This window comes from Misgurnus anguillicaudatus, chromosome 4 (genome assembly GCF_027580225.2).
Source record: "Misgurnus anguillicaudatus chromosome 4, ASM2758022v2, whole genome shotgun sequence".
In the NCBI taxonomy this organism is placed as follows: Eukaryota; Metazoa; Chordata; class Actinopteri; order Cypriniformes; family Cobitidae; genus Misgurnus; species Misgurnus anguillicaudatus.
The window spans coordinates 22,066,617-22,089,491 of record NC_073340.2 but is presented as its reverse complement, the minus strand read 5'-3'; the positions used below and the strand labels follow the sequence as shown (position 1 = coordinate 22,089,491).

Here is a 22,875-nt window from a genome sequence, read left to right as displayed (position 1 = left end):
TATATTTTTTTAATGGATTGTATTTGAAATCATGTTATTTCCTAATAAGTCAAACCAAGGATAATCTTGCAATCAATGTCAGTTTACAATCTAAACTTAAGATGTTTCAGTATGCAAAGTATGCATGGTCTGTTAAGTTTTTCATACACTAAGTGTTAATTTTTGGGTACTATGTGAAGGTAAATGTTGCATCCTTTATATATTTATGTTCTTAAAACACCAAAGTCTTCAACTACAAATACAATCTTTTTGTCGGCAGTATGATATTAACCCTTATAACATCTTTACTGCTTGTGATCTCAGGTGTCCCCTGTCTGTTTCTTTTTTGGCTTTTGATGTGAACATTTTTCCATAGAAAAAAACGAAACGATGCTGGTATTGAGACCATATGGAAAGAGGTCCTCTTTTAGCATTTTAATGTGTCTGCTGGAAAGTAACGGATACTCTGCTTACACATAGTTTTGTGAAAATTATCCAGGGTGAGGCTTTTAAACCAAAATGGTTTAATTTTTACATTTCATTGCATCTAATCATGGTGGCATCCTTTTTCAAATGAATACTTCTAAGGGTCATCACAGGATACATTAACTTTCCCTGTGATTTTTATAATTAAATGTCATCATTGCCTCCAGTACAAAAATCACCTAATTTGGTAATAATAGCAAATGAAACTGAATCGTTTACAGTAAAAAGCTGAATTCTTGGCATATGATGTGTGGAATTTTTAAGAAGCAGCTACAACCTGTATATGTCTCCCTCATGTGTCTTTTTGTAGTATGACAACACATGCATGTTTGCTTTTCTTGTTCACTGAGCTGCAGTTTCCTGGACGGGGCTTCCCCTAGTCCCAGACTAAAATGCATGTTTGAGCTCCCTTAATTTAAAAACATCTTGCATTGACACATCTTCCCATATTGTACTGCCATTGTTTTGTCACAAGATGCAGTAATGTTTTTTTTTAAGGTTTGTTTGTAAAAACTACTTAAATGTCTTAAAATAACTAAGGCCTAGTCCTGGATTAATCTAAGCCCTGTCCGGGTAACTTGCCCTAAGTGTTTTAAGAAATATAGGTAATATAAGGTTTCAATGAAGACAGTGTTTTTATAACTCACCATAAGCATGTCATATATTATGTCTGAAAATATTAAATACCTCTGTATATCAAGTATTTCTCAGTAGCAACTTATTTTGTAAATGATCTCACTGGTTAAGAAGACATATTTTACCAGAATTCCTCTTAAATACAACATTTTTAGTAACAGTACATAACACAAGTCTTTAATCTATTGGAAGTGGAATCCCCACAGCTGATTGGCTCTGTCCCTGCATTGCATCTTGGGCTTTGTTTACTTGTTCTTGTGTGCAGCAGTCCTCCAAAAAGACAGAAGCCAGGTTCCTGAGTCGTGGGTTTTGAGTGAAAGAGAAACGCAGCATGCACTGTACCACCGCAGTGGCTGTGGTTTCCGCACGCGTGGCGGCTGTGGTGAGGTTCATTAATGTTGTGATGGCAGAAAGAACCGTTTCATCCCGGTTACTTGACAAGCAGCCTACCACTAACGGAATTCCACCGCTTTGGACGATCTGATCACGGGACTCCCGGTCCATACTCAGGTTGCACAAACCACCTGTAGATTTTAAAACGGTACATTAGTTGAATATCATATGACAGTATGTCCAGATGCATACTTAATAGACATACATTCTGTAAGTCAATCTAATGCCGAGTCTGATTTCAACATTAAAAACCTACCAATTCCAAACTCCACAAAGTTTTCATTTTCTTCAGTCAGCATGTCCAGGAAGAGGTCTGTAACCTGGAGCATCTGTAGGGCTTCTACATTGGATGGATCGTAGGCAAAGTTGGCCAAGTTTGCCAGCACTTGCTCTTTAGCCTCTACCAAAGCGTAAAAAGATGTACATGGGTCACTGACAAAAACGGATTGGTTAGATGAGAAATTCAAAAATCTTTTTTTTTAAACTTGTTTTAAAAGCATGCACCAGGTTTTTCAATGCACAGTGTATTTATGTTAATTTTATGCAATAAAAAATTACATTTGCACCATTTTTATGAAAGTTAAGACTGAATGGACTTGAAAATGTCATTGTGTAACCGCCACTTGCGTCAAAGAATGAGAATTATTAAATATTTTATCCACCTTTATGGCATGTAAGCATAATCATAAATTTTTTAAAAATAATTTTATTAGTTATTTCTAAATGTAAATTTTAATGCGTTTTTGTAATATTTTTTCCTTACATATGCTGAAAACAGCTCTGTTTTCTAAATAATCAAATTAGAACATTATGTAAAATGTATGTAAAAAAATCATATTACACTAAATTTGATGACTATATTATATTCCATTTTTTTATGAATGTATTTATATTTTCATTTAAAAAAATACTAGTTACACCACATTGACATTTTTGCAATTATCCCCCAAATATTCTTTCAAAATGAAATAAAACCAGAAATTTTAGACAAAAAAGAGAAACGAAGCAAGTAATCAGCAAATTTATTTTAAAATGTTAACCCTTTTACATTAATTGAACCATACAGAATAATTAACGTAATGTCATTGACCCACAAATGTTTTAATTCTAATAACATCTGTTTACATCTTTTTACTACTTTGTGTACTGACTATATTGAAGGAATCTAGATTGTACAATTACTATAAATATATATGGTCAAAAAAATGCTTTATATGTGTGTACTAGGTGTCTGTAATATTGACATACCCTCATTGTCTGTGTCTTGAAACTCTGTAACCAGCCCCTGCAAATACTCAAACCTGTCCGATTCAGAGAATCGATTCTTTCCTGCCATTCATGGGCATCTATAAATGGGAATAACACCTGCAGATAGACAGACATAGCATTCAGGATCTTTTACACATTTTGTTACATTATACTAAAACTGTTTTACATAAAGGATTACAATGTAATTGTTTAATATCATTACAGAATTCCTTTATGTACTTTGTTTCTTATTCCAGTAAGATTTTTGGTTTCCATCTTATCTGTAGAACCCAACATGTTTCTATTCTAGTAGAGACCCACGGAAACAAATTATATTTTCATTTAAACCTTTATAACCATAAACGTTACGTCTATTCGAATTTCTATAGTTTCTATTGTTTTAGCAGGGGATACTATAAATTACAGATTAAAATGACGGGATTAAACATACTGGATGCAAACAAAAAGAAGAAATTTGTCTTCAAAACAGTCCGTCCAAAAAAACGGTAAATACTTACTGTATGATAAAAGTTAACTTTATCAAAGAGCGTCAGACGTTCCCATTACTGAAGCCTCTTTGCAGCTGTTTACTGCTGATACGGGTCTGGTCCGCCAGTAAATAATTCCCACATATTACTAACTATAGTTCCTATGAGAAGGTTCCACTCTCATGAATTTGTTTAATTAATAAAATGCCAAAACATTAAATAATGCTAAAAAAGTACTTTTACTTCGTTTAAAAATGTCGTAATAACAATTCTATAATAAGTGAAGTTCATACGTAATGTATTTAAACGATGATGCACGGGACCGGAAGTCATCATTACAGTTACTATGTATGTGCAGATTGTTTTATTCCGTGTGGAACTATAAAGTGTTTTGGAGGCATCTGCTGTTCTGTGTGTTTATCAGACAACTATAAACTTTAATAGAGCAACATGAAACAGTCAAAACTATCCGCTGGAAAGCGTCTAACAAAACCGATTCTTTTTGGCACACTGCTCGTAGGCTTGGCAACAGCGTTTTTCAACAGGTGAGATAGCACACCCCCTTTGACATTGACACTGCACGAGTCTGGTAGTTTGTAGTTTGTGGATAATACATAACTTACAGTATGGTCAGCAGCATGCATGCTGCACGCGTCTGTGCTATAACGATTTAAACCTGAATGCTCAATCTTTCGGTTTCAACATCTGTCAACTGAATGCAAAGACATGTTGATTAGAATTATTATTATTATTAATTAGAATTGGGTCTAAACTCTTATTTAAAAAAAATATAACTTTGAAATATCACACACAATTTGCACGTATAAATGTTATACAAGTGCGTATTATTATAAACTTAAACAGAAAGACATGCCCAGTTTGCCTCTTATAGGTATAGAAAATCATATAAGGGATATATTTTGAGCAATGTTTGTAACCTAACCGTTTTTGAGCACCATTGGCTTCCATAGTATTTTTCTTTTCTACTATGGAAGTCAATGGTGCTACGGTTTCTTGATTACAGCAAGTTGTTCAGCAAAACAAAGAAGTTTATACGGGGTTGAGACAACTTGGGGTGATTAAGTAATGACAGTCTTCATTTTTTGGGGTAACGATCCGTTTAAAACAGTTAGAGAAACTCATGTTGCAGCGGTATTTGAAAGTTGATAATTTGAGACAACAGCTTTCCAGCGAGTGGGCGTGGTTTCAGCACCGACAGCAGACACGCCCCCAGCGTTTGAGATCAGAGAATTCTGCCTGTTTTTCGAGATTTTGATAACTATTTTATTTACATTGCATTTTTTTAATAATTCAAATTTGTTTGGGTGGTTTTAGTAGCACATTTTTTTCTGTGGTGTGACAAACCCATATTACATTTATTATTTGACTTTAAAAGCTTTAGGATGAATTAATGATGAGATGGAAGGGCTGCAAACACTGTAGTGAATCAAAGTAATGAAATGTTAAATCTATCTAAATACAATGCGCAATGTTACCTAACAGATGTCAAGATTTGGTATATTATATTTATATACTCTAAAGTATATTTATAAATGTTTAAAGGTGGGTTTAAGTGTACTTCAAGTTATAGATTTTTAAAAAATATAACAGATATAGTATGTTAAAATAAAATTTTAGTTCAACTGCCACAATGATTAAATAATCGTCTCACCGCAATTGTTTGACCCTTATCGCAATGATTTCAGATAACCGCGATGATTGCACATCTGTCTAAAAAACACAAGGGGGAGCTGCGGCGCCTGTATAAACGAGACAGTATCAGATTACTTTTAAAAATGTGTTGTGTATAAATATTTACTACCAGAAAGACCTTGCAAAAGATTCCATTTAAATAATCACAACGATCTATGAAAATAATTTCAAATAAACAAAAAATGTCAAAGCAGTAAACAGGCTATTAATCGTCACAATTAATTAAACAATTAACCGTCAGCCTAATTTCATAATCGTGACAGCCCTAGTTCAACTTCATGGTGTCTCAAAATAGCACAGTTGAGTACACTCAGATGCTTTTAATCTTAACAAGTACTAAATACTACTTTTTAGTATACAAAGTGCAAAAATAGAGCACTTTTAGTATATTTTAAGTGAGTGTACTTAAAGGTGCAGTGTGTAAATTTTAGCGGCATCTAGTGAGGAGGTTGCGAATTGCAACCAACGGCTCAGCCCACTGCTCACCCCTCGCTTTTGAAATGCATGGAGAAGCTAGAGTAGCCGCCACCGGAAAAACATCATCATCGGAGACAAAAAAATTTGTCCGTTAAGGGCTTCTGTAGAAACGTGGCAGCACAAAATGCCGACTTCCACGTAAGGGGACCCTCGTGCATGTAGATAAAAACATCTCATTCTAAGGTAATAAAAACATAACGATTAATTATAAAAAGGTCTTTATACACCCATGATAATGTAGTTTTGTATATTATAATGCATTTCTGTAAAAAGATTCTTCTAAAAATTACACACTGCACCTTTAAATAAAGTGTATTTTAGTGCACTTTTTCCACCTGGAGATCATTGTTGTGATGTTTGATCAATATCATGTTTTTGCTTTATGCATGAAGGCATGTGTTCATGGAGGATCTTGCAGAGCTCAGGGAGCAGGAGCGAGCCCGTAATGACATCAAACGACAGGAGGTGCTGGAAAGGAGGCAGAGACAAATAGACGAACTCGCAAAGAAGAGTGGAGGGGGCAGTTGAGATCTGAGCACCCACATCTGATTGGACAACTGCAAAAACCTAATGCTGAAGAAGAAAACATTGGACATTTTTGTTATGAGTATTGCTATTGCTTTCTACTTATCAAATGATTTGACAGGCTTTTTATATACAGCATCAAAAAGTTGAAGTGTGAAATTGCAAGAGTTCAAGAATCTTCACTGGTCTGGTTGTTTTTGAGACCTGCTTGCATGTCGTTGCATTAAAGCCTTATTACATTTAGTACAATACAATACATTTTCATTGATAGTACAATACAGAATAAGTCTGGAAGTCTAAGTGAGAACACTACTGTTTATTTGAGCACGCAAAAGTAACAAAGTGCATCTATTCAAACCATACTATATGAAGATTTATCATTTACCACCAGGGAAATCTGTGAAAAATTAAAGTGTGGACTTTATAACAAATACTAGAAGGCTGGGAAACCAACCTGAGACTTACAGGCAAATGTGTCATATTAGTCAGTCGATTGTCAGTAATACCAAGACAGTGTTTAAATAGTAAACGTGCTTTAACTATCCATATCATCTTTTCTGTCCAAATTCTTGCTTTGTGACACTTGCACCAGTGTGTTTCAAATAGGAGGGCCAATATGAGGCGTGCATTATTAATATTAAATATTTTGCTATAAAACGGAAACCAGTTTCTGTCACATTTAAGTCAAATTTACACATTTTCTTCCTTTAATATACAGCATATATATCATATCTACTTTCAAACGCACTTAATGTGTTGCACAACAAATATTATTGATTTCCTTCGGGTTTCACAAATTTAGCAATATATATATATATATAGCAATAAATACATTTTTAGAATGTGTTAAAGGACATTACATTCGTAGAGAACAGAGAATGTGTACATATAAGTTCATATCTATACAAACAGCAACCATAAATATATTAGATGGGTATATACATGTTTAAGAACTATTAACAATTACTTAACTAGTAGTAGTGTAGCACACAGCAGCAGAGGAAATGCATAAAGTGCTGCTGTTAACCCTGTTGTAACCCACTGTAACCCAGACAGTCGGTATCAGTAGTATATTAAAAGAAATTGCTATATTGCTGCGTAGTAGTGTTTTATTTTGTGAGAAGGGTCTGTGGGTCACACGCTGAGCACCAGGCTGGATGGAGAGTTGGAAAGTGGTTGGGTTGTAATGTTCGTCACGGCAGGATCCAAGCCGTTCACTGTCCTCCTGTGCTCAGAGAAACACATGACTCGGGTTAGAGAGTATATGAACTCCTTGTATTACTATGTTAGCCAATTTAAAAGCCCACAAAGGTTCAGTCATGCAACTTTTCAGAATATTCATTTAAAAGGCAGTAAAACTACAGCATATTAACAGGAAAAGCTTAATACTGTGAATTATATAGATGCAGTTTCCCAAAGGTTTCCCAAAACCAATGCATGGAAAAAACAGGTAGCAAAGCTCACACCCGAGTATGTTAGAGTAGTAAACTGGTGTAGATAAGCTAGCAGAACAAACTTTACACTGACACTATAAACTTTCTCGTTTAAGAGACCACTCAATACAAAAACGCTCTCATGCCTCTTATTAGCAAAGCATGTTATTGGTGTTGTTCCCAGCACATACACAGTTAAGGGCAGCAAACATAACATTTATACTGCACCAAGCAGAATTCAATAACTTGATGCCTCTTTCTCATTTAAATGTGTACCTATAAACTGCAATGCACCTGGTCTGAGTCTTTATGTCTAAACTCAGTCTGTCTAGCTCTTTTATAGCACTGATACAGCAAGTTTTAAACAGCAGTAACACAACCCCTGATGTCCTCGTCTTACCCTTAACAATCTAATGATACTCAGGTGCAGGACAAACTGATTCAGCATTGCGGTGAAGAACTGCATTACACTGCGGTACAGCTGTAGATGCTGCATAGAGACATAGTTTATAGTTTGTCTCTTGATGATCAGGATAATTGAGATGTTTGTCTGTCTGAATCTATAAACATGCTTAAAGTCAACATGAAATTTGATTTATTAATATCTTCCTGGTCTTTTGCAGACAATATTTTGATAAATGATGGTAAGCACACAGTTAAAGGAATAGTCCATTTCCAGATAGTTTACTCACCACCATGTCGTCCAAAATGTTGATGTCTTTCTTTGTTCAGTTGAGAAGAAATTATGTTTTTGAGGAAAACATTCCAGGATTTTTCTAATTTTAAATGGACTTTAATGGACCCCAATATTTAACAGTTTCAATGCAGTTTAAAATTGCAGTTTCAAAGGACTCAAAACGATCCCAAATGAGGCATAAGGGTCTTATCTAGCGAAACGATTGTCATTTTTGGCAAGAAAAATAAAAAATATGCACTTTTAAACCACAACTTCTCGTCTAGGTCCGGTCCAGCGCGACCTAACGTAAATGCGTAGTGACGCCAAGAGGTCACAGATGATGAAGTGTGAAGAAAGAGGACTGTTCCGAGTCTCCGACGTTGTTGTATGTCGAATTATACGAATTAATGTCTTTGTGTCAGTTTATTGTTTAAAATGGTCAGCAAATGTGCGTTTCATATATGTAAGACGTCTTTTCGCAATTACGTGAGATTGCCCTGCCTCGTCACACAGCCGGAGGAAGAAGAGAAGTTGTGGGTCAAAAGTGCATACCCCTTTACTTCTCTTGCCAAAAATGACAATCGTTTCTCCAGACAAGACCCCCACGCCTCGCTTGGAATCGTTTAGAGTCCTTTGAAACTGCAATGTTAAACTGCATTAAAACTGTTAAGTATTGGGGTCCATTAAAGTCCATTAAAATGAGAAAAATCCTGGAATGTTTTCTTCAAAAAACATAATTTCTTCTCGATTGAACAAAGAAAGACACCAACATCCCGGATGACATGGTGGTGAGCAAATTATCTGGACTTCTTTCAAGAAAACGGACTAATCCTTTAATGGTACTTATTGACTTCTATAGCAGGAAAAACAAATACTATGTAACTCAATGGGTACAGTCATCTGTGTGCTTACCATCATTTATCACATTTTTTTTTTGTGTTTAGCAGAATAAAGAAACTCATACAGGTTAAGAATAGAGTAAATGAGGACAGAATTTTCATTTTAGGGTGAACTATTCCTTTAATTGGTGAAAGACCAAATACTGTGCTTGCTCATTCTTGTTCAGAACATCATATTTTTACAATCAAATAAATCTGTGTTGGATAAAAAAACAACCTCTTATTTTTTTTCCCCATCATAATTCAGCTCAAATACGTCCTATTTCATTATTAAAAAACAACTGCAATTGCCATTTCATGTTGATTTTAAATGGAGTGTAATCCTGTAATCTAATTCATAGTGACAGACTGATGAAGAGCGACACTCAGTTTAGCACTCATGGTGAACTCCATTAATTGCTTTATATAAAGGCTGTGCATGTTTTGAGTCTTCAGTGATGATCATCATGATGCAAGACAGTATTGTCTCATTTTTTGTTAGAGATCTACAGCTGTCAACTCAAAACATCAAACCTACAAAAACACTGACATTTACGCAAACATATGGAGAGCACCCCTGAATATGACATTTTAAGCCACAACCAAGATGTTAGTGGAGATGACATGATTTTATCCTAGTGGATTACAGTACTCTACGAGTCCTAACCGGGGTTTTTTAACCAGCATGCATGGACCCCCATAGAAAACTGCTACACAGATCATTTACCCAGAAGCAATGCAGGGAAAATGACCCTCTCTCTTCTGCAGAGGAGAGAAATACATAAAAGTCTCAGACAAAAAGCAAATTTATCTCTTAACAGTACTTCATTTAAAACCATTAAAACCAAATACAGTAAACATTTATCTCATGGACTACTTTAAATTTAAGGACCTTGTGTAAAATTGAGGAGTAATATACTTTAGAAACAGAAAGTCCAAACTTAAAGGAATAGTCAATTTTCTTAAAAGAAAAATCCAGATAATTTACTCACCACCATGTCATCCAAAATGTTGATGTCTTTCTTTGTTCAGTCGAGAAGAAATTATGTCTACTTTTAAGGAAAACATTGCAGGATTTTTTCTCATTTTAATGGACTTTAATGGACACCAACACTTAACTCAACACGTAACAGTTTTTTTCAACGGAGTTTCAAAGGACTATCAGGGCCTTATCTAGCGACGCTACGATTGTCATTTAGCTTGCCCCATTCATTCAATGGTACCATTTAAATAAAGAATATGCACTTTTAAACCACAACTTTTCGTCTAGGTCCGGTCCAAGCGCGACCTAACGTTATACGATGCGTTGTGACGTAGGGAGGTCACGAGTTACATATATAAAACGCACATTTGCAGACCATTTTAAACAATAGGAACTGACATGGCGTAATAGACACTTAATTGGGAGTATCATTCCACATACAACAACGTAGACACGGTCCTCTTTCAGCACACTTGTAAACACTGGGGCGGAGTTTCGCGTTCGTCCTCTGTGACCTCTTGACGTCATGACGTATTGCGTGAGGTCACGCTGACGCTTTCAGGACCGGAGGAAGACGAGAAATTCCTATGGTTTAAAAGTGTCATATTTGTTATTTTTATTGTCAAAAATGAACAATCGTTTCGCTAGATTGAGACCCTTATGCCTCATTTGGGATTGTTTAGAGTCCTTTGAAACTCCGTGTTGAGTTAAGTGTTAAGTGTTGGTGTCCATTAAAGTCCACCAAAAAATGAGAAAAATCCTGCAATGTTTTCCTCAAAAAACACAAATTCCTCTCGACTGAACAAAGAAAGACATCAACACCCCGGACGACATGGTGGCCAGCAAACCATCTGGATTCTTCTTTCAAGAAAATGGACTAGTCCTTTAAGTACTTTTCAATGAAAACAAAGCTGATCACAAAAGAACCCACACAGTCACATTGTTAACTTTACTACGGTATAGTGGGAATAACATGTACTGTAAGTCAAACAAGGTAACTGCTCATCAACATCTAATGGTTTATTGATTGGTTTCCCTGAACCGTGGCAAAAACAAATGGCAGACTTACGCTTTGTCAAAGTAGGACGTGTGGAGCGAATGAGAGTAATTTCCCATCTCTCCATTAATCAGATTTCCGTTGACATTTGTGACATAGTTTTTCCTGGCTGCCTGGTCTTTGGCAAAGTTTCTGCAGGCTGCAAGCTTTGACTCTAAAGCCTAAGAAACACAACAACCACAATTAGAAACTAAGAGCCTGTTTACACCTGGTTAAGAAGCGTTTTAGTTGATCGGATCACTTTTGAGCTCGTCCACTTTCGACCACATTCAGAGGTGGTCAAAAACGCATTTGACCGGATTGCTTTTGGTGTGTAGACGCATGTGGTCTACTTTGTTCGAGGAGCCTCAAAAGACTGCCTACTTTCCTCCTATTGATCTAACGTGATGTACGAGCACAATGTTTTTACATGGGACATGACTTCAAGTGCAAACCCAAAGTGTTCAGGGTAACCTTAAAGGACAAGTTCGGTATTTTACACTTAAAGCCCTGTTTTCAGATTGTTTATGATGAAATAGAACAGTTTTAACTGAAATTTCGACATATGCGGCTGCCCGAGAATTTTCGGGTGTTTGTGTTTCACCTCCCACCTTTACAATGGGTTTAATGGTGCACTGGAACAATCCTTCCTAAAATGCATTAAACTTTCGTTTACAAAGACGTGAAACTCACCGAGTGGTCAGGGGTGTTCACTGATATGCTCACACAAAAATCGCTGCAAAATACGCATTCCAACAGGTTTTATCGTAGTTTTGCCAACTCCATTGACTTGTATTAGATGTGCTATGAGGTACGGTATTACTCCGCGCCGGGAACTTTGTTTCTATTCTTGCAATTGGCAATGGCGGATTAGCGCCACCACCTGGGCTGGAGTGTCTTTTATTCAAGCTCTCAGCGGAAGAATGTACGGGTGTGAGGCGTTTGGAAAAATAGGTCCACAAGTTAACAACGAATGATAAAACACCTGTTGGAAAGCATCTTTTGCAGCGATTTTTGTGTGAGCATATCAGTGAACACCCCTGACCACTCGGTGAGTTTCACGTCTTTATAAACAAAAGTTTAAAGCATTTTAGGAAGAAGTGTTCCAGTGCACCTATACAGCCATTATAGAGGTGGGGGTTGATACAACAAACACCCGGGCCAGCATCATATGTCCAAATTTCAGTCAAAACCGTTCTATTTCATCATAAACAATCTGAAAACAGGGCTTTAAGTGTAAAATACTGAACTTGTCCTTTAACTCTTTTCCCGCCATTGACGAGTTATCTCGTCAATTAAGAGAAAACATTTGCATGAAAAAACCCGCGCACTTAACCAATTTATAAAAAAACTGAAGCAAAACATTATTTATTCATTTTAAACTCCGTGTATGTTTTGATAATCGTTCTGAATCTGATCTCTAACAAAATTCCTTCACAAAAATGCAATTATTTCAGCTTTTTGCTAAAAAAATATTTTTGAAGAAAAATACCCATCAGCGAAAAAATATAAATAGGCTGAAATGTTTTTTTCCAGTTTTTTTATTTGATACATTTGTGTCTTTATACATATTTAGAAGAAAATTTTCCTGGAAGGCATTTTGTGAAACTTTTGTGAAAATCACAAAAAATGCTGGCGGGCAACTTTAAAAAAAAAGGCTGGCAGAGAATGAGTTAATTGCTTTAAAATATCAGAGAAAGCTCTTGCATGTGCAGCATGTTTACAAACAACACAAGCAGCGGACTCTGACCTAATATTAATGCGCGTCAATTTAAACCCATTATTTCTCCCGCTCGCATTGAAACAAAAGCAGAGGGACTCGCCCACAGACCACCCCCCGGTAACCAGGACAAAAGTGGACGAAAGAGCCCACCAGGTGTAAACGTGAATGGTTTCTCTCGTCCACTTGTGATCCAATTGGCCATAACGCATCTTAATACCAGGTATAAACAGCCCCTAAATGCATTTATGCAAACACTTTAATTTAGCATTCTGCAAGCGGTCATGTATTTTATAGATCTGTAGTTTGTCTACTCACCCCAACCTTGCGCAGTAAATCACCAACAATATTAAGGGCTGATATTCTAGCAGACGGAGTGAGGGCTGAATTGGTGCTGCCGTTGGTCAAAACTGCAAGGAACAACAAAGTCAAACACGCTTGGCATCTTCAAAGTACACTCCAGTTTTTTGAAAATAGGCTCATTTTCCAGTTTCCCTAGAGGTAAAAATTTGATTTGTACCGTTTTGGAATCCATTCACCCGATCTCTGGGTCTGGCGGTACCACTTTTAGCATAGCTTAGCATAATCCATTGAATCTGATTAGACCATTAGCATCACACTCAAAAATGACCAAAGATTTTCAATATTTTTCCTATTTAAAACTTGACTCTTCTGTGGTTACATCGTGTACTAAGACCGACGGAAAAATAAAAGTTGTGATTGTCTAGGCAGATATGGCTAGGATCTATACTCTCATTTCGGCGTAATAATCAAGGACTTTGCTGCCAAACCACGGCTGCAGCGGGCGCAATGATATACGCAGTGCCCGAAAATAGTCCCCTGCTAAGTAACCAAGGAGACTGTTTTCGGGTGCTGCATAATATCATTGCGCCTACTGCAGCCATGGTATGACAGCAAAGTTTGATTATCAAAATATTGAAACTCTTTGTTTATTTTTGAGCGCAATGCTAATGGTCTAATCGAATTCAATGGATTATGCTAAGCTATGCTAAAAGTGCTAGCGCCAGACCCGGAAATCAGCTGAATGGATTCTAAAATGGTAAAAATCAAATGTTTAACTCTAGGGGAGCTGGAAAATTAGCATATTTTCAAAAAAGTGGAGTGTCCATTTAAAGCTCAGAGAGAATGAGATCAAGCTATTTACCAGTCTGGTTGGTGAAAACGTTGTCCAGGTTCTTGCTAAGAGGTGTAGCGGGCAGGGAGAGTGAGGCTTGGACGGCCGAGTCTGTTTTATCATTGTCTGGAGTCGGAGAGCTGGGGGCGGACATTCTGGTCACGTCCGGCTGCCTCTCTCGTACCGCAAGCTCCTGCCTCAGGTCTACACGTGCACACGCATTTGTTAAGATACATTATATGACCTCATTCCACAAGCAAAACATGAAAAGCTTTTTAGACTGTGAACATCATGTGAGCACCCGAGGTGTGAAATAAGGATCTTCTGTAATCATCTAACATTTGCACACAGACTTCTGAGAGGAAGAGTCGGTAAATACCTCTGGCTTCATCTTTAAGTCTCTGTACAGACACCAGGAGAGACTCTTTCTCATCCAGTTCACTCTCCAGAAAGGCATTCCTCTCTATGGCCTGATTCAGTCTCTGCTCGAAGTCCTCCAGAGACGTAATTGTGGCTCTGCAGTTACAGACCATAGCAGAAGAAATTACATTTGTGAGAACAGAAAATCCAGAATTCTTTAAAATGACCCCTTAATTTCATGAGTTGGCATTAATGTGTAATGAATAGAGTAATGAGATAAAGCATAGAGTGCTAAGAGCTCGGAATATTAGCCAGAACGAAGTTTTCCGAACTGGGATAGATGTACCAGCAAAGAGTGCGCCGCTGGGGTGCGTAACTGCAAAAACTGTCATGGGATGGAGGTGAGGGACGGCTATATATAGAGACCTCCTCACACTGATTAATTGGATTACATGACCATCCTTCTCCTGAACTTTAAAGTTAAAGGCAGGGTGCATGATTTTTGAAAAACACTTTGTAAAAGGGAGTCGGGCCGAGTACCAAAACACACTTGTAGCCAATCAGCAGTAAGGTGCGTGTCTACTAACCGACATCGTGGCCTGGGTTGCATATGTGTGGCGCGGGTCTATCAAAAGAAGGTCCATATTCTATTGTGGTAGGGGCGTGTTTGTTTAGGTGATTTTAAATGTCAACATTGGCTTTCGGAGATCATGCACCCCGCCTTAATAAACTTAATTTATAAACTAATAAACTAAACTTACTAAAGGAGTATCAAAATAAGAAGCATACAGTTACAATAATCTCTTCATGTACTATTTTGCACATGATTTCAAATGACATCATACAAACCAATTTTGTTGTTTTTCCACATTTAAGGGGAAAATTTTCATTACCTCAATGTGTCCATGAATGGATTTGGGTTCTTTGACATGGAAATATTTATAATTAAAAAATCTAAAAAAATAAAAAGCTTCAGTGCATGTTATAAACATTTACAGTAAAGAAACATGTGGTATTTGGTGATCATTGGCAAATGTAGAGACAATAATAAGGAATATAAATGTGTCCAAGAAAAATGTTCTCATCCTCCGCAACAATTTTCAATCATTGTTTAAGCCCTCAAGGAACTAGCATTTTCAAAAAAAAAAAAAAAAAATTGTTGGAAGAGACATAATTGACTGTGACACTCAAGATGGCTACCAGGTTAGCATTTCTTATATTTTCTCTCCAGATAAAAATAGAATTTTTGTTTGTCATACCTAGAAAACTTTTTAGTTTTCATTACCGAAACATGACTTTGTAAATGCATATTTAATTTAATATCATGTTGTGGTAATGACAATTTTTTTATAATGATAATCTAAAAAATTTTAATAATTCTATAGGAACTATTTTTTAAATCCTCTAAAAATAATGGTTATATTAAGTTCAGACTTTAATCTTATATGTGCAAAAAAATTTGCCTTAAATGGCTTTTTAAAAAAATCTGATGATGGACACCTTTAAGTCTGGATTTCGTGAAAATCACCCTACTGTGTAATGCTCAGGGTGTGTGAATCTAAAATGTGTGTTAAAGTGTAAGACGATGCCCTCCAACCTCTTAGCTCTCTCCAGGTCATCATTGGCCTGCTCCAGTTCTCGGACATATTTGTGCAGCTGCTCCTTGATGCCTCGAGTCTGACTGAGGTCATCCTCCAGCATGGAGATCTGCTTATAACTCTGAGAATACTGCTGCTCCAACTTCTCCTACAAAACAGAGAGACCAGAGTCAAAAAGCCGATCGCATGGACGGTTCAGGCCAGTTACGCTGGCTCGCTCGTACCCTGAATATATCGAGCTCGTGGTGCAGTCTCTCGTTGTCTGCCTGCAGGTCTCGGATGCGATGCTCCGCTTGGCCCAGTTGTGTCTCCAGCTCGGTCTCCAGCTCTCTGCTGCCTTCCTGAAACTCCAGCAACTCCTCCTGTGCCTCTTTGTAACTGGACACAACAACAAGGATACTGTTTAAAACTAAACCTACAACAGAAGAAAAGAGACTTAAAAGATTTTAAAGCAGATTTCATTTTACATTTATGCAATTGGCAGATGCATTTTATCATTAAGTGTGTTGAACCCATGATATTTTGTGCATCAATTCTTCTTAAACTATAATAACTATCCATTTTGTAAATGCTGGATCCCAAAAATCATTTGTGAGAGGTCTGCGAGAGATCACTGCAGGGACATTTCTCTTTCACTTGCACCGCTGTCTTAAAATAACTCAACAAAAATAAACAACGCTGGGATCCATTACCTACAGGCTGTCTAATGTAATGAATGCTATCTGTATATGAGATATTAGGAGACACACACAGTTGAGGTCAAACAGAACAGCACACTTTGTCATTTCCCAGAGACCAAGAAAACTTATTAAAAGAATAATCCTTGGTCTTATCTAGGAAATGTAATATATATATACAGTTCTTGTGAGGCCAAAGAGCTGTCCATCTGACTACAGATCAATAACACAAAAAGGTTCCTGCTATTCAAGCTGATAAAACCTCAGATAAATCAGATTAAATCCGAACTTTTACACTAGTACAGTGTGAACGGGGCATGCTACAGGAGGGCATTGTTAGTTATCTATTGTAACTAACAATAATAGTTTTGTTTACAATAGGCCTTTTCATGTACCGGCCAACATTATGGTTGTGATTGAAGCGTCTAAAAATGTCAGGAGCAAAATTTCCCTGCCAAGTCACAGTACAGCCACAGGACAGGAGACTGGACAATGTTTATCCAGGAATAAGAGGGCAACCGCTTTAACCCCCGCATAAAGTTTATAATGGCTGATGGGTGACCTGCCAGCTATTCAACATCATCATAGCACATCTGTTTCATTTCTGACCTCAAAACTGCTGATTGTTGTATGGGGTAGACAGACACAGTCATCACGTGTCCCCATAGCTTAAGTGGGTGGTAGCACATTGTGTTAGGTCATGGGTTCGATCCCAGAAAACACACATACTGATATTTGTATTTTAAATGCATTTTACGTTATTTTGGATAAAAACGTCTGACAAATGCATTAATGTAATGTGTTAGTGAGACAAAACATTAATATATAACTCTATATTTCTGAATACATTGTGATGGTTTTTGTGGGTGCAAAACCACCACAATGCTAAATTATTATGGGTTGTTGCCAGGGCATTGCTATAGTTTTCAACTGGCCAAACCTCTTTAAAGGGACACTCCACTTTTTGAAAATAGGCTCATTTTCCAGCTCCCCTATAGCTGAACATTTGATTCTTACCATTTTGGGATCCATTCGGCCGGTCTCCGGGTCTGGCGCTACCGCTTTTGGCATGGCTTGGCATAATTCATTGAATCTGGTTGGACCATTGGCATCACGCCTAATAAATAACCAAAGAGTTTTGATATTTTTCCTATTTAAAACTTGACACACATCGTGTACTAAGACTGACAGAAAATTAAAAGTTGCAATAATCTAGGCAGATATGAGTAGGAACTATACTCTCATTCTGGTATAATAATCAAGGACTTTGCTGCCGAAAATAGCAGCAGCCAAGTAACCAAAGGGACTATTTTCAGGTGCTGCGTAATATCATTGCGCCTCCTGCAGCCATGTTACGGCAGCAAAGTCTTTGATTATTAAGCCAGAATGAGAGTATAGTTCCTACTCATATCTGCCTAGAAAATCACAACTTTTTACTTTCCGTCGGTCTTAGTACACGATGTAACTACAGAAGGGTCAAGTTTTAAATAAGAAAAATATCCAAACTCTTTGGTTATTTTTTAGCGCGATGCTAATGGTCTAATCAGATTCAATGGATTATGCTAAGCTATGCTAGAAGTGGTAGCGCCAGATCCGGAGATCAGCTGAATAGATTCCAAAACAGTAAAAATCAAATGTTTAACTCTAGGGAAGCTGGAAAATTTGCAATTTTTTTTATTTGAGTGTCCCAGTGTCCCTTTAAATTATATATTTTTGGCACCTGAATTTATCTCTGTTTATGCAATTTAATATGTCTTGACATCTGGCAGGCAAAATCATCCAAACCTCAAAAAGATTTGAGCTATTCTTTATGTCTGTAGCATAAAATGTGGGGGATGAGTTACGTGCCAAAATTTATTACTTGGGGTTAGAAGTTCAATTACCTAACAAAGACATTTATTAGACTTTTGTATACAAACTAACACATGTATTATTATTTATTATTTCGAGTCACTGGTGTATAAATCAAAGAGGAACTGGGTTTTGTAGATTAAATGTTTCATTCATTTTAAGGATGTCTTGTAGATGTAAAACCTCCATCACCATACTGTACAGTACGTTATTTTCCTGCATAACCAGGTGTATACGCTTCAGATCATATATCACAAAGTTGGGTGTGTACGTGTGTTTAAATTTCTGCTTTGATGCTATCAGCTACCACTGTTTCTGCAAAAGATCTGAGCGTCTTTACAAAACCATAAACCAGCTTTGATCAAGAAATGCAGTTTCAGGATACAGTTTACAAAGCAATGGCTTTCAGTCTGAATCTTACTCAATCTTTTTAAACTACAACATTGTCGAGAGCTTTTCATGGGGAAATGAGCAGCGGAGGTCTGTGTCCCATCACAAAGATTAACCCACTACAGAAATTCCCTACTGTGATGAATTGAATTACAGGCAAATGCGACAAAGACGAAAAATCTGATTCTGAATATTACAAGACATACAGAAACTGTCTTAACATGGCTCTTGTAATGTAAATAAGCCAGCATTAAAGCCAGGTGTTGATCTAGTTCAAGCAAATGTTCACAAAAACATTGTGAACAGTGCCTACTGAGGACAACATGAAAGAAACCTATCAGGTATCAGACCACAATACCCGAGCTGTGTCTGAGTAACGCTCTGCGACTTACTTTTTTTTGTACTTGAGTGAAAGAGTCTTCCAGAAGTCAATTTCCTCGTCTTTGGAAGCGAATTTTGGGATCACATTTGCATCCATGACAGATAAACCTGAAAGATGAAGCAGTATTTGTGAACATACAGTACTACTTAACTGAGAAATTAAGCCATTTATGAAAATAAAGGTTTAAGACCCAACACAGCAAAAGCAGACAAACGTCCCTCAAAAAATTATAATAGTATAAAGGACAAGTTTGCAAAGGGTGTTAAATCAATGGCAAATCAAAAAACAAAACACTTCGTGGTCCACAAAAATGGATTTTTCATGAAATCTGAACACAGTGCCTTTAAACTGGAACAGTGTGTACCTCAATTGACTTCTAGAGAGGACTTTGCTGATATCCCAAATAATCAATAGGGGTAGCGTGCAGACTGACCCAGCCTGTGATCACATGACCACCCTGTGTTTGTAGGACCATGGTGGATATCACAGCCCAGCAAATATTACAGCTATCTAAAGAATTGCAATCTCAAAACGAAAACAAAAATTGGTGTGTGAACATACAATAGATTCAATTTAATGCAGCCTTTATTGTACAGATCTACAAAGACATTGTGCTTGATGTCAAACAAAGAATTTTGTAAAGCATGAGGTCATCTCAATTCCAGAACACCCAAACATCACAGCATTATTTTTTTATTTTCAAAAACACCCAAACATCATTGCATTGTTCTTTCTCATTTCCTTTTTTTATACTTTTTATTCATACTTTCTGATTGTCATTATATTTCAAACCTAAGGTGGTATAAACCAAAAAATGACATCCATCTCACTGGACTTGCTTTTGTCTCTATGCAGAACTCACTGGAACTACTGTAACCTGTTTTAAGAAATGTGTATATTCTAAATTATTACTAATAATATTTTAGAAAAATAAATGTAAAAGGAAACAAATAAGAAACACATTTGAAACAAATAAGAGCTGACAAAGACACACGAAAAATGACCTTCAGGTAATGTAATAACATTGTAGCATATTTATTAAAGGTAATTAATTAAAGGTAATTAACACCAAATAATATAGCAAAAACAATGTAAGGTGGATTAATTAAATTTAAACATCAAACCTGTTGTTGTGGTTGAGCTTGCCATGGTACATAATAGATCATGAATGAGCTCATACAGAGATAAAAACTCATTTTCAAATAAATCTAAATATCTAAATAATATAATAATATATAAAAAATAAACAAAATATTGCCAAAAATACACTTAAAAATACAAGTTTATTAATAATGAAATAATATTTTAACGATGATTAATGACCATTAGCCTATAAACTCTTAATGACCTATGGTGACTAACTGCTAAATACATCACATACATATTTAACACAGTCTACCTAACAACCAAACAAACACATATCATGTCCTTTATCGTATCTACCGCCAACAAACGTGACCAAAACCATCAAATATATCATATTTGTGTGATGATACTGATACACCTGACACAATATAATCGCTCTTTAGTGAATAGTAAACCACAGCGAAGCAAGTTGGCTATATGCTAGCAGGCTAACAACAACAACAACAACAACAGTGATGAAGCGATTTGAATGCACAGTGATAATGACAAAACAAATAATGTCACAAATTTATATTACTGACTTTTTACGGTTTAAATTAAAGAGATATGTCTAGTAGTACCGTTACGTGGTGTTGATACAGCGCACGTAGGGTGTTGACATTTGCAGCAGTAAATCAGATCATCTGTGCAGTTTAAAGGTTTTTCATTATATGTAAAGAGAGAGAGAGAAAGATGTGATCTGAACAACTCACCTGAACATTTCCAGTGTATTTAACAAAAATAAGAGGACTGACTGTGCTCCTGGCACAAGCCTTTAGTATTTCAGCATCCTACTACACCCCTCCCTCTCTCCCTCCCTCTCAATTTCTCTCCCTCCCTTCTCCTATTTTCTTTCTAAATCATTAATTTACTCATTGGTTTAATTTAAAAAGACTTACAGTTACTTCAATAAATAAACATATGTCAACCATTTATTCAGTTAAATAATATTTATCAGAGAAAGTTAAATATCAAATACAGTGTTAAATGCGCGTTTTAAAAGCATGCGCATTCGCATCTTCTCATTGATAAAATAAGCAAATGAAAACTACCCAAAAAGTATACACAAACTTTATCTACTAGATTAGATATTTTAAAAGTAGATGTTTATTGTGAATGTTTTTATTTATTCACATTTCCAAAACATAATAATGCTAATGTCGGTTTAAATGCCACATTAACAGGTAAAATTCGATATTATCTATAGCAGTGGTTTTGCATCCATTTATTCATATTATGGAAGTCTATTTCCGACACGTTTGGGTAACCTTTTTTAGATTTCCTAAGTCATAATAATGACTTAGTATCTCATATTAATGACTTAGTATCTCATAATAATGACTTAGTATTTCATAATAATGGCGTAGTATCTCATAATAATGAATTTGTGTCTCATAATAATGACTAGTATCTCAATAGGTTTGTTCGACTTCATGCGGCACTGCAAGAACCGACAGGCGGATGACGTCAAAGTACAGCGAGAACGATTAGAACAAGCCTAATGACTTAGTATCTCATAATAATGACTTATTATCTCATTATACTGAATTAGTATCGAATAATAATGACGTAGTGTCTCATAATAATTCATTAGTATCTCCTAATAATGACTTACTAATGAGAAACTAAGTCAAAATCTTGAGAAACTAAGTCATTATTATGAGATAGGCATTATTATGAAATACTAAGTCATTATTATGATAGCCTATACTATGTCGTTACCATACTAAGTCGAAATAATGAGATATTAAGTCGAAATAATGGCTTATTTTATTTTCAAAATTATGACTTAATTTATTATGAAATACTCAGTAATTATTATAAAAAAGTTTCTTATTATTATGAAATACTAAGTTATTATTTATCAGATAATAAGTCATAATTATGAGAAAGTTTCTCATTATTACGAAATACTAAGTCATAATAATTTACCCAAACGTGGCGGAAATAGGCTTCCATACTTTATGGCCACACAAAGAAATTTCATGACACCAGATCCCAAACCTAGAATTAGAATTGAACCAAAACAAATTACATTTTAAAAAACTAATATTTTTTGTTGGTATTATTTCTCAGACGTAAGGAATTTACAATAAATTAATATATTTAATTAAATGTTAAATTGTGGTCCCTGGTTTGAGGACCACTGATACACAGCAAAACTTTAGACCCATTATCTTTTATATATAAGAATAAATCATATTTCCCCTGATACATTGTCTCCTCTTTTGCCCAAATAGTTTGTAAAATAAATACCTTAAACAAGTTTTACCTTACTTTTTCAAAACGGTAAATTTTAAGTAAATAATCTGCCAATGTCCCCTGTAAAACATTAGGAAAATGCAACAAAATCTCTCAAACCGTGATGGTAAAATCATTCCAGCAGATGGCGCTGTAATTCATGCCATTCACAGTCTTACTATTTGGATGCCACTTGAAAAATATAATATTATCTTCATAACAAGTAAACAGGTTAGACAATTTAAATAAAGTAAAATACGATTTAGTTATTACTCTAAAATATAACACAATATTATGAAAGACCTTTATTAATCTCATATTAACATCATTCACAAACAATGAAATAAGTACTGTATTATAATACTTAAGTTAATGATGTTACACTTAATAGTGCTTGTTAATTCAACAAGTACTATGGTCTAACAGTGCAAAACTATACAATCCAG

General features: G+C 35.9%; 2 protein-coding genes and 1 long non-coding RNA gene across 8 annotated transcripts; 1 reads left to right on the top strand and 2 right to left on the bottom strand.

The window, feature by feature from the left end:
- Positions 1-66: 66 nt before the first annotated feature.
- armc7 (armadillo repeat containing 7) lies at positions 67-3,412 on the bottom strand. The gene is made up of 4 exons (XM_055176104.2): positions 3,261-3,412; positions 2,743-2,859; positions 1,751-1,894; positions 67-1,625 (listed from the first exon to the last, which is right to left on the bottom strand). Exons 2-4 carry the CDS (start codon positions 2,828-2,830, stop codon positions 1,279-1,281), a joined length of 579 nt encoding a protein of 192 aa, XP_055032079.2. The 5' UTR covers positions 2,831-2,859; positions 3,261-3,412; the 3' UTR covers positions 67-1,278.
- Positions 3,413-3,427: 15 nt separating this feature from the next.
- LOC129420930 (uncharacterized) lies at positions 3,428-6,199 on the top strand. The gene is made up of 2 exons (XR_008636944.2): positions 3,428-3,775; positions 5,813-6,199. It is a non-coding gene; the product is annotated as an uncharacterized lncRNA (long non-coding RNA).
- A 41-nt stretch (positions 6,200-6,240) lies between these two features.
- Positions 6,241-21,034, bottom strand: ndel1a (nudE neurodevelopment protein 1-like 1a). 6 transcript variants are annotated; one of them, XM_055176100.2, is made up of 12 exons: positions 20,902-20,972; positions 19,428-19,588; positions 19,074-19,170; positions 15,988-16,141; positions 15,763-15,911; positions 14,185-14,321; positions 13,836-14,009; positions 12,989-13,080; positions 10,984-11,132; positions 9,660-9,694; positions 7,779-7,868; positions 6,241-7,170 (listed from the first exon to the last, which is right to left on the bottom strand). In XM_055176100.2, the coding sequence occupies exons 3-11, from the start codon at positions 19,157-19,159 to the stop codon at positions 7,789-7,791; spliced, it is 1,056 nt and encodes a 351-aa protein (XP_055032075.2). In that variant the 5' UTR covers positions 19,160-19,170; positions 19,428-19,588; positions 20,902-20,972; the 3' UTR covers positions 6,241-7,170; positions 7,779-7,788. The 6 variants fall into 6 exon arrangements, with proteins under 6 accessions (XP_055032075.2, XP_073723083.1, XP_055032074.2 ...); XM_073866982.1 differs by having other exon boundaries at positions 19,428-19,573; positions 20,902-20,917; XM_055176099.2 differs by lacking the exon at positions 19,428-19,588 and having other exon boundaries at positions 20,902-21,034.
- Between the last annotated feature and the right edge of the window lie 1,841 nt (positions 21,035-22,875).